Source organism: Sardina pilchardus, chromosome 22 (assembly GCF_963854185.1).
Source record: "Sardina pilchardus chromosome 22, fSarPil1.1, whole genome shotgun sequence".
Classification (NCBI taxonomy): Eukaryota; Metazoa; Chordata; class Actinopteri; order Clupeiformes; family Clupeidae; genus Sardina; species Sardina pilchardus.
Window position 1 is genome coordinate 14,585,805 of NC_085015.1, and position 12,500 is coordinate 14,598,304.

General features: G+C 46.0%; 1 protein-coding gene across 1 annotated transcript in view; it reads left to right on the forward strand.

The window, feature by feature from the left end:
* The window catches only part of sdk2b (sidekick cell adhesion molecule 2b), a 162,946-nt gene that overhangs the window by 126,782 nt on the left and 23,664 nt on the right, over nt 1-12,500 (forward strand). Inside the window, 6 exon segments of the mRNA XM_062526532.1 lie at nt 957-1,058; nt 1,610-1,725; nt 2,001-2,187; nt 9,470-9,607; nt 10,198-10,356; nt 11,079-11,204. Coding sequence (XP_062382516.1) covers nt 957-1,058; nt 1,610-1,725; nt 2,001-2,187; nt 9,470-9,607; nt 10,198-10,356; nt 11,079-11,204 — 828 coding nt within the window.

Sequence of the window (12,500 nt, forward strand, 5' to 3'; positions counted from 1 at the left end):
CGTCACTGGAGCTGTCTTCTGATAGCATCACATCCTATCCCATCCTATCCCATCCCAGCAGCTCTGCACTGGGCTCCAGCCTAGAAGGGCTCAGGAAATGTCAAATAAAAACCAGCAAGTGCTAAATCAAAGATTCCTCCTCTCCTTCTCTTCCTCTATCTAGTTTATAGAGCCTCTAGCTATCATTCCTTCTCTCTCTCTCTCTCTCTCTCCCCCCCCCACACACACACCCACACACCCACACACACACACACACACACACACACACACGCACACACACACACACACACACACACACACACACGCACACGCATATCTGTTGTCTCCACACTCAACACTGAAACTAGGCAAACCACACTGTAGGTTATGGACGACCTCTGGGACCAGAACGTCTCCCGACTCATACACTTCCTGGTGGAGTTGGCCACACTTCATTATCCAATCGCACATAATGCCCTGCCGCTCCGGGCCGTCATGGAAACTATGTAAAGGATGCAATTTCTCTGTCATTGTTCTTAATGGAAGAGCGAGTATTTAAATGTGATTTGTGGTTGAATTGATTGAACGGCGGAATGTGAAGGCCTCGGCTCAATTTTCCAGCCATTTTATTTTCATGGCAGTTTTTTTTGTGTGCCATGGGTATTGTCTTGGATATGATTTGACAAGAGCCACAATCCAATCTAAACACTGACAATGAGCTGAACCACTATTGAGCTGCAGAAATGTGTGTGTTTTGTGTGTGTGTGTGTGTGTTTCTGTTTGAGTGGGCAAACATATGTTTCTGTGTACGTGGTTTCCTGTAAATCAGAGCTATATATGGATATGTGCATTCATGCGAGTGTGCTGGTGAGCATGTGTGTGTGTGCACGCGTGTGATGTGTGCTCGTATGTATCTGTGTGTGCTGTTTCCTCATGGCTGTGTGTGTGTGTGTGTGTGTTTGTGTGTTTCCTCTCAGACCTGAGCAAGCACAAGCGCTATGAGATCCGTCTGAGTGTGTTCAACGCCGTGGGGGAAGGCCCCACCAGCTCGCCCCAGGAGGTGTTTGTGGGAGAAGCAGGTACGAGCGTCCGTGTAGATTATTCCCCATCTTTATTAGGTGTTCTCTAACGCTGCGTTCAGGAGCAACTGGGAAGTGGGAGAATCCTAGAGTTTAGAGGGTGCACGTCACACCTGAAATGGGAACTTTCCCAGTTTGAAGTGGGGGCTTTCGGGAGAGCTCCCAGGATAATGTGTTGACGTCATGCAACTAGTGACCACTTTCATGTTGGAAGTTGGGAGAGTACAGGTGGGAACCTTCCCACTTCCCAGCCGCATGAACACACCATTCTTCTGTGAACTCCTCTCCTTCTCCTCTGTGATATTCTGTCAAGTCTTCTTGCTCATTTATCGTCTTCTCTACATCTTCTCTATCCCCCTCTTTTGTGCTTGTTTTATGAAGTCTCTCTGTAGAGTTAGAGTATGTTACTTCCTTCTTACTGTAACCTAAAGTACTGTGGGTCTGGGAGGTCCATTAAATGACTGTTTCAGTAAATGAACTAAATCTCTTTAGACCAATTGTTTATTTAAACGATTGTTTGTTTAAATGGCTACATTTTGTTTTCTCACCAGTTCCAACAGCCCCGCCCCAGAACGTTGGCATCCAATCAGCAACAGCCACACAGCTAGATGTGACATGGGACCCGCCTCCTCTGGAGAATCAGAATGGAGATATCCAGGGCTACAAGGTCTGTGAAGGATCGGTGATCATGTCAAATGATAAATAGTTGCAATGTCTATTTTGGAAGGTTCAACTCCATAAACACAAAACTATTCAAATAAGTAAAACCATGTAGCTAAACATCTGTATTTGTTTCATTTGGCTTTGCTCTCTATCTCTGTGTGCACTTCTGAAAACGGCAAAACAGTCGTCCTCCATCTGTTTATTTCCGTTTGTTTATTTTTCTGAGATGATAAGTATCCCGCTCTCCCCCTTCTCCCTGCTCTGATTATTTCCGGAAAGATCTACTTCTGGGAGTACCAGCGTCAGAACGAGACGGAGAAGCTGCGGACGCTGTTCATGCCGGAGGGTGGGGTGAAGCTGAAGAACCTGACGGGCTACACCACCTACATGATCAGCGTGGCCGCCTTCAACGCCGCCGGGGACGGACCGCGCAGCGCCGCCACCAGGGGGCGCACTCAACAGGCCGGTAAGTGTGTGTGTGTGTGTGTGTGTGTGTGTGTGTGTGTGTGTGTGGGTCTGGGTGTGTGTAGAAGGGTTGATGGGTTTGGTGGATAGATGGTTGGATGGATGGGCGGGTGTACTGGTGTGGGTAAGTGTGTGTGTGTGTGTGTTGTTATGACCTAGGGGTAAGGCCACAACAAAAGAGGGAGTCGAGAGGTTGGATTGTTAACTAAAATATGGATTTATTAACCAAAGCAAATGAACTAATAGCAAACGAACAACAAAGAGTGTGAGATGGGTCCAAGTCAGTTGTCAGTAATGCATGGATGTTGAATGTTTGCAATGTGTCTGAGTGCTGTGTTGCATGTCCAAAACCCAAAGTCAGAATGGCCCTCTCAAGGGGAGAAGCAGCAGGCCTCTTATCTGCACCCCTCAGGTGCAGCTCGTCAGCTCGTTGGGTCGCGAACACACCTGAAAACAAAGACAATGACCAAGACAACGAGCAGAAGGCCTCACAGGCCGTCACACCCTCCCCCATAAAACAGAAACCATAGGTTTCTGAATTTTATTATACAATTAGGCCCAAAAACACATCCAATATGGACAAGACATCAATTTACAATATGTAATAATTAAAAACATAATGTCTACACCACCTTCAATTCATTTACCACTTTAACTGGCATACGGCAAAAATAACCAAAAGTTTTCCCACTAACTATATCCCCAAAGCTAGCTAAACTCACCTATGGTCTTCATGTGGATTGGCGGCGGGTTGTTGTGCACCTTAAACCAGTGGGTTTGCAAAGCGACCTGCAATAGGCAACCCCACAGATTCCCACGGACGTGCTCCCGAGACAAATCACCCGAAGATGATTGACACAAACCGCATTGCCACAACACTACAACCCCCCTGACGCAACCCAAAGGGGAAACGCAACTGAAGCCTAACAGGGAAAACTTTTATGCATTAAAGTGGCAAACAAACTATTTTTTTAAGCAAATGGCACACAAGACAAAACTAGGAAGGCTAGGACCAACATACCAGACCATTTAGCCTACCATTACAAAATTCGGCCAATAACTGAAGAAAACAAAAGTATCTAAACTATCCAACCAACCTCTCTCGCCCCCCTTCAAAGAAGTGCAACGCACTCACCAGGCAGAGATTAACTCTATTGCAGAGACAAATGTCAGCAAAACGTGTTAGTATGGCTCCAACAACCATTACCATAGACTAGCCTATAGAAAGGCACAGAAAAACATACGTCGCACATTTCCAAGACACACAAGAATCAACAAAGCCGACAAAATAACTGTTGCAAACTGACACTCAAGCAATGCAACCAAACAAACAAACGAACCTCACATTTCTGGTCCTCAAACCCTAACATGCGAGAAACCAAAGAACCAAACCTTGCACTAGCCTACGGCACTCTCCCGAACGACTATGCAAGTAGCAGTCCAACCAAATCACACCTGCTTGCCTGCACCTGAGCAGACAATCAAGTGCTACGACTGCTAACCAAATTTGTACCTACCGGCACCCTAAGAACCAAAACTTGCACTAGCCTAGGGCATTCCCCTGACCGACTATGCAAGCAGCAGCCTAACCAAATCACACTGCTTGCCTGCACCTGAGCAGACACCAGTGCTACGACTGCGAACCAAATTGTACCTACCGGCACCAAAGGACAATTCTGGGATTTTCGGCGCTAGCCTACCTGACGCTCTGCACCTGAGCAGACCATCCAGGTGATCCCACTATACTCCCACACCAAAAGGAACACATGCAAATTGCCAAACAAATGTGCTACATGCACCAAATGCCAGACTCCCTGGACTTCAAATTCACTCTACCCTCCTGCACCTGAGCAAGGCAAGTGAGAACCAAAGACAATTGCATATGAACCTAAAGGGGGCAAACACAGAACAATTAACAACGAAAATGAATGTGCGACTAAAAATGTAAACTAACAGAAAAAAGTTTGTTTAGACCAGTCATGGAACGGCGTGCCGTTCACGACTCACCCCCCACCCCCACACCTCCCCCACTCCCCCCTCCCATAATTTTAGGCATCATATCACGAAGTTCCATAGTCATGTCACATATCGGTTGAAAGCTTAGACTCTCACGAATCAAGATATGTATAGTTCGTTATGAAAAAAAAAAAAAAAAACTTACTGTACTGTACTGTACTGTACCCTCCCTCCCACCAAACCCATCTCGAATCAGTGACTCCTTACCTTACAGTCCTTGTACGACCCCATAGCGATCTGCCAACCATAGAATGCTGGGCCTTCACATGTCCGTAAGAACCCATAGTAATGGAATATCCACGTTGTTTTATCCATAATACGTTTGGTAGATGTATAATACAGTTCATACAATAGCAACAAACTAGAAATAAATAATCTGCGACTAGAAACTTATCTGTATAGCCGCGTAGCATTCCATAGCAAAGTGCTATCGCTAAGCTAAAAACATCTGATGATTCGTCTGCCTCTTCCGCATTCATAGAGCCCTCCCATGTCTCTCTGCGACCTTTGGTTGTCGAGATATCCGTAACCGGAGGGGATTGGGCAAGAAAGCTGTCAATCAGGGACCTCCGCTTTGAATGACGATAACGCGGGACTGCAGCAAGTCTCGGAGATGGGACCGACGGTTCCGGGATGCTAAGAGTTAGACGGATCGATTGATATGTGACACTACCGGATATACTATAGAGCTAGCCCTTCCAAATCCATTCAAACAAGGAAATAGTCATTTCGGCCAAAAGAATTCAGAGATTTGATGGTGCATACAAACAATAAAACCCTTACTACACAAGAACCCCTTTGAGTAGAAACATAATCTTGGTGTCAAATGAAAGCTAACATTCTGGAGATTCTAGTTTTATCCACTTTTGCATGACACTGACTGTCATAGAATCAAAGAAAAAGGATAACTTTACATATTAATTTGCTACTCTGGCAGATTTCTAAAAATGACACACACACACTCGCATAGGTATTTCAACACAAATAAATTTGTGAAAACTCCATATTTTAGCCCATAGTAATCTACTTTGAGTTACAGGCTCACAAGACCTGGTGTTAGGTGTTAGTTGTGTTTCAAGGCTGACATGGTGATCTAGAGGGCCCAAATGTGGGCAGTTCCAGAGATGTATGTTACCGGCTGAAAGAGAAAACAATATTCAAGCCTCTGTAACCCTTTGCCAGTACATCAGACAGTCAAACAGACTGTTTCATATAATACCTCTGAGTGTCAGGTTTCAGTAGAGGTCAGGTTTGTCATGGTGGGCCAAAGTATGTGGGAGCAGTGCCCTCCTGAGTAGATGATGTGCAATGCGGGCAAAAACACCCCAAAATTAGGTGTTCCAGACGAGCCCCCATGTTATGACCTAGGGGTAAGGCCACAACAAAAGAGGGAGTCGAGAGGTTGGATTGTTAACTAAAATATGGATTTATTAACCAAAGCAAATGAACTAATAGCAAACGAACAACAAAGAGTGTGAGATGGGTCCAAGTCAGTTGTCAGTAATGCATGGATGTTGAATGTTTGCAATGTGTCTGAGTGCTGTGTTGCATGTCCAAAACCCAAAGTCAGAATGGCCCTCTCAAGGGGAGAAGCAGCAGGCCTCTTATCTGCACCCCTCAGGTGCAGCTCGTCAGCTCGTTGGGTCGCGAACACACCTGAAAACAAAGACAATGACCAAGACAACGAGCAGAAGGCCTCACAGGCCGTCACAGTGTGTAGAAGGGTTGATGGGGGGGTGGATAAATGGGCGGATGGGCGGGTGTACTGGTGTGTGTGTGTTTATGTGTCTGTTGGTGTTGATGGTGTGAGTGTATGTTTGTATTTACAGCAAATAAAGAGTGTATGCCTGCACCTCTACACAAAGAGCTGAGTTGAGTCATTAAACCGTAATATCAAGTGAGAAATCTGAGAAAGTCAGCTGAGGCCGCGCTGTGTGATTCCAATCCAGTACACTTCTCACTGACTCCAATCCAGTACACTTCTCACTGACTCCAATCCAGTACACTTCTCACTGACTCCAGCACAATCCAGTACACTTCTCACTGACTCCAGCACAATCCAGTACACTTCTCACTGACTCCAGCACATTGCTCCCCATAGCCCCTGGCTCTGCTCTCCAGATGGAAAACAACATAGAGGCTCACACCATGGAGTTATTATAAGAACTGGTCTGGAGAAAGTGAACAAGTCGGCGGGACTTGTTCACTTTCTCCAGTTCTTATAATTAATAATTCATTCATTTCAATGGGAATGCTAGGCTAGTGAAAATTGCCACAATTGAACGATTTTGTCATGCTTCACCATGGCGTTTCAAGGGGCTTGTTTCCGGTGCCGTTTTACTTAGCCAATTAAGTGCCAGGTTACTGATTGACGTAAGGTACAGAGGGAGAGCTCGTGCCCACACTAAGCCCGTGCATGAGCTGAGAGTGGAACAGCCACCAATCAACATGAGGAGAAATGGCACCGGACACGATGTATTTCTGGAAAATGGTGACGAGGAAGTGCCTTGCTAATCGGCAAAGCTAATCAGTCAAATCCTGACCCCCTGGCTCACTGAATACATCGCTTCAGGGACCACCGGTGGGACGGTGTTATTTGATTGGCTCTTGAGCTCAGATATCAATAACCTTTCTCCAGATTTGTGGACACTGCCTTTTAAATCAAATGAAGGAGTTCGAGATGAACAGATGAAGGGTTTATGAGATGATGAAGGAGTGGAGATGAACAGATGAAGGGTTCATGGGATGATGAAGGAGTGGAGCTCGGGGTGGCTTAGGGACGGGACTCAACACAAGTAGCTCTTTACTTCCTGGAAACGCACCAAGGAGATCATGAGAGAGGGGAGAGAGCTGCCATACCACCGCTGGAGGGAAGAGAGGGAGGGAGAGAGAGAGAGAGAGAGAGAAAAAAGAGAGTGTGGGAAAGAAGGAGTAGCCAAGAGAGAGAGAGAAGAAGTGACAGAGAGAGAAAGAGTAGGAGAGAGAGAAAGAGAGAGTGTGAGGGAGAAGGAGTGACAGAGAGAGAAAAAGGGAGAGAGAGAGAAGGAGTGAGAGAGAGAGAGAGAGAGAGCAATTCAGAGAGAATGAAAGGGTGTGTGAAAAAGAAAAAAATATTTTAATGAATGCACTCTTGGCATCTTGTTTTGATTATATAAAATATAATTATGTTTAATTAGACAACACCCATGTCTTTATCGTTACGTAAAATCTTTTTTTTTTTATCATACATAAGATTTCTATGTCAAAGCCGTAGGGAAAGAGGGATCCATCCTTCCTTCTGTTGGAGGGAGGTAGAGAACGAGTGATATAGTGGGAGTGAGAGAAACAGATAGAGACAGATAAGGAGGCATTAGGAGGAGGAGACAGATTCATGTGTGTTAATCTAATTCTACGGATCAATTCCGCGGAAACTTCTGGAATGCCGGGGCTTGTGCCGCTATTACGGTGTGTCTAATTTATTTAATCTGTCGGCCGGCCAACGGAACATCAGGAAAATCCCTCGGGATGAAGAGAGGAATCATTTCACTCTCATCACTCTCCCCTCATCACAAGACCCCCCAGCTCCATGTATTTTAAAGTGTGTGTGTGTGTGTGTGTGTGTGTGTGTGTGTGTGTGTGTGTGTGTGTGTCTGTCTGTGTCTGTCATTTTCTCTCTCAAATTCAAACTCAGATGTTAGAGTGTGAACCTCTAACCTCCCCACCCCCGCACACACATGCACGCGCACACGCACACACACACATACAAACACAGACACACACACTCACACACACCCACACACACACACACACACACTTTTTCTCTGACCTGAACTCCTGGACTTGTATCCCTTTGGTCCTCGAGCGCCTGGTGTTTTTATGTGTTCAGCTTTAAGTTCAGCTGCGGAGGCCAAGAAGCGCATAGCTGAGGACACAGCCAGCAGATTGTTTTCCCTTTCAGAGGACACACACACACACACACACACACACACACACACACACACACACAACCCTCTCATGCCCCCTCTCTCTGTACTCTCCCCACACACACTCCCCCCAACCACACACACAAAGACTGTAAAGAAATGTGTTTTTGTATTCTTACCCTACCCACAGAAGAGTACAGTTCTCTATGTGTGTTCGTGTGTGTGTGTGTGTGTGTGTGTGTGTGTGTGTGTGTGTGTGTGTGTGCTAGTGAGAGAGAAGGGGTAGTGCAGGCGGTGGGGGGATTGTTTGGAGGCAAATGGGGGCAAGAGAATATAAGCACACACACACACACACACACACACACACACACACACACACACACACACACACACACACACACACACACACACACACACACACACACACACACTCACGCACGCACGCACACACACACACACATAAGCGCGTACACACAGACTTTGACTGAGTATTCTGTAAAGGAAGGGCAACGGAAGCTGGTGACAACCACACTGGGGAAGTGAGGGGGAGATGGAAGGGGCGTGATAGCATATATAAATATATATCATCGTGTCCATACAAGTATATAAATATATAAGACAGGCCTGTCACACACAATGAGGGCTCTGTGTGAGTGGGCCTCTTTCTGGCCCCTCCACCACCACAACCCCACTGACAAATTTTGGGAACAAAATAATAACACTGCTCTGTACTGCTGGCAATTGGTCATACAGTGTGTGTGTGTGTGTGTGTGTGTGTGTGTGTGTGTGTGTGTGTGTGTGTGTGTGTGTGTGTGTGTGTGTGTGCGGCGTGTGCGGTGTGTGTGTGTGTGTGCGTGGTTGTGTGTGTGTGTGTGTGTGTGTGTGTGTGTGTGTGTGTGTGCGAGCTCCACGTCCTGAATATCAAACTCCATCTGATTCATCGGCCATTACTCACCATGTGGGCTCCACAGAGCTCCAGTGTGATTTAAAGTAGTGAAGTGTTTGGGGTTTAACTCTGCTTATTTATGAAGACCTGGTGTTGATGCACGATGGCCAGCTTGTCTGATTGAAAATGCCTGAGGAAGGAGATATGTCATTATATCACATGAAGACTTGTTTTTTTCCTCATAGTTGTCTGCATTATTCATTGTCAACAAGACTTTTGGGATCTTTTAACCTAAGAGCACCTGTCAGACCAAAACAACCATGTTGCAATTGTTTCCTCTTTGTTAACTCTGTTGTGTGTGTGTGTGTGTGTGTGTGTGTGTGTGTGTGTGTGTGTGTGTGTGTGTGTGTGTGTGTGTGTGTGTGTGTGTGTGTGTGTGTGTGTGTGTGTGTGTGTGTGTGTGTGTGTTGTTTGTTCAGCTCCCAGTGCCCCGAGCTTCATCCATTTCAGTGAGCTGACCACTACCTCGGTCAACGTGTCCTGGGGTGAGCCGGTCTTCCCTAACGGCATCCTCGAGGGCTATCGCCTCATCTACGAACCCTGCACGCCTGTCGATGGTGAGGCCTCCTCAGATCATCCATCTATCTATCTATCTATCTATTTATCTTGTTTTCTTTCTTTCTTACTTTTTTCTTTTTACTTATCTTTCTCTTTCTCTCGTTGCCTGCGTACTTTCTTTTTTTCTTTCTCTTTCTCTCTCGGTTGCTTGATTGCTTTCTTTCTTTCTTTCTTTCTTTCTTTCTTTCTTTCTTTCTTTCTTTCTCTCCCTCCTTATCCCCCTCTTACCTCCCTATCCCTCCTGTATTTGATTTTAATTCAAGTCAGATTAATCAGTCCTAATTAGAACATATGTTAGCATTAACTAATACAAAACTAACAGGACACCATTGTGTGAGCCTATGTAAACGTAATGTCTTGTGTGCGCGTGTATGTGCATACCTGAGCCAACTTAGAGTGTATGTCTAGCATAGCCATTGACCCAATTAGTTTCAATATTAGCATTGCTTAATAGAAAACTAACTGGAATGTATTGCGTGAGCCTAGTGTGTGTGTGTGTGTGTGTGTGTGTGTCGACTCTAAATGCGGTGTGTCTGTCCAGAGTCGTCACTGGCCTGTGCCGACTGTCTCCACTCCCCCTCCCCCTCAGGCGTCAGTAAGACAGTGACGGTGGACGTGAAGGGCCCCCCCTACTGGCTGAAAATCAAAGACCTGGCCGACGGCGTCACCTACAACTTCCGCATCCGCGCCAGGACCTTCACCTACGGCCCTGAGGTGGAGGCCAACATCACCACCGGCCCTGGGGAAGGTGGGAGCACTATCTAACTGTCTGTCTCTCTATCTATCTATCTATCTGTCTATCTGTCTGTCTGTCTGTCTGTCTGTCTGTCTGTCTGTCTGTCTGTCGATGAATCAATCAATCATTTATTCAATCAATCAATGAATCAATCAATCAATCAGTCCGTTGTCTGTCTAATCTGTCTGATCTATCTATCTATTTATCTATCTATCTATATATCTTTCTAATCCATCTGTCTGATCTGTCTAGCTAACCATTTGCCTGTCTGTCTTTCTATTTGTTTATCAATTTAGTTGTCTGTCTATCTGTCAATCTGTCTGTCTGTTTGTGTGCCAGTATGTCAATATATCCGTCAGTCAGTGACTGTGTTTTGTGTCTCTGGTTGGTGCTCTATCTGCAAATGGATGTGTCAATTTATTTGTTTGTCTGTCTCCTGACATTTGTCACCCCTCTGTAGCTCGAAGGTCAGAATTAGTCACATTTAAAAAAAAAAAATAGCTGCCATGTTTTGTTTGCATGTGTTATTTGTGTTTATTTTAAGTGTCAGTTTGTTTACAAGCTCTTTTATTTTCCAGTCATCCTCCAGTTGTTTACCTTGCTAAGCTCACCCCGAGATGCATCACGTTTAAAGCCTAGTCGTGCTCATCATGAATGCCTCGGGCCACACCGCACGGCTGTATGAGTCTTTACGGTGTCATACGACCTTTTGACCTCTTCTCCTTCGTCCCCAGGGGCCCCTGGACCTCCCGGAGAGCCCTTCATCTCCCGCTACGGCACGGGCCTCACCATCCACTGGTCCAACGGCGATCCCGGACGAGCCCCCATCACGCGCTACGTCATCGAGGCCAGGCCCTCAGGTCTGTGCTTGCGAGTTGACGTGGTTTATAAAGCCTCTATTAACAGTTTATTAAGGCACAGTGGAACAAGCACTTGTGTTTTTTATAGAGATATCAACAGAGCTTGGCGTACAGATTGAGTCAGAGTTGTGAAGCAATACTTCAAGCAAAGTACTCTGGAGTACATCCATTCTCACTAAAAAGCAACATGAGCCACAGAAGCAGTGTGTGTGTGTGTGTTTGTGTGTGTATGAGTGAATGTATGTGTGTGTGTGTGTGTGTGTGTGTGTGTGTGTGTGTGTGTGTGTGTGTGTGTGTGTGTGTGTGTGTGTGTGTGTGTGTGTGTGTGTGTGTGTGTGTGTGTGTCTGTGTGTGTGTGTGTCTGTGTCTGTATGTGTGTGTATGAGTGTGTTAGTGGGATATTGACTGTGGTCTATCGATCGAGACTTAGGGCATTGGGTTTCAATGATGACTAATAGCCTTGATGAGGATGTCTGGAGTGATGAGGCAGATGGAGAGATACATTTCCCATTGATGGGAGAGAGGGATAGAGAAGCACAGGTTAGAGAGGCAGATGGTGTGATAGAGAGAGAGAAAGAGAGAGAGAGAGAAAGTGAGACAAAACTCACAGAGAAAATCATATAGTGAAGAAGAATGAAAAGCAGAAAGAGAAAGGAAGGAAGTGTGTGTGTGTGTGTGTGTGTGTGTGTGTGTGTGTGTGTGTGTGTGTGTGTGTGTGTAGACAATGAGAATATCTTAGGGCAAGTCTCCATCTGTCAGGGCTCTCCTCTCCACCAGCTCCTTCTGCCATCACTTGCCAACACCGACATCCGACACCGCCTACACACACACACGCCTCTCTCTCTCATGCACACACACACACATCAGCACACACACACACACACACACACACACACACACACACACACACAAACACACACACACACATGCACACTCCACTTTTCTGCCATCCTCTCAGCCAGCTGAGTAGTCTTATCCCCCCTCTGTCTCTTAACACATCTGCACAGCCTGCTCTGTGTGTGTGTGTGTGTGTGTGTGTGTGTGTGTGTGTGTGTGTGTCTGTGTCTGTGTGTCTGTGTTGCACTCCCCCCTCTATTTTCTCCACCTACGTGGCTGCTGGGTAATAAACCTGTTCTGCACCGTGCACACTTAGCGTTCTTAAACAGGTCTTTGTGTCTCTATCTTCTAAAAGACCACCTGAAGCTGATTGTTTTCCTACCCTTTCCTCCCACTGAAATTGCACTTTAATTAGAAGCAGAGAGAGAGAAATGAAAGCACCTGTTTCCCTGGATGGTT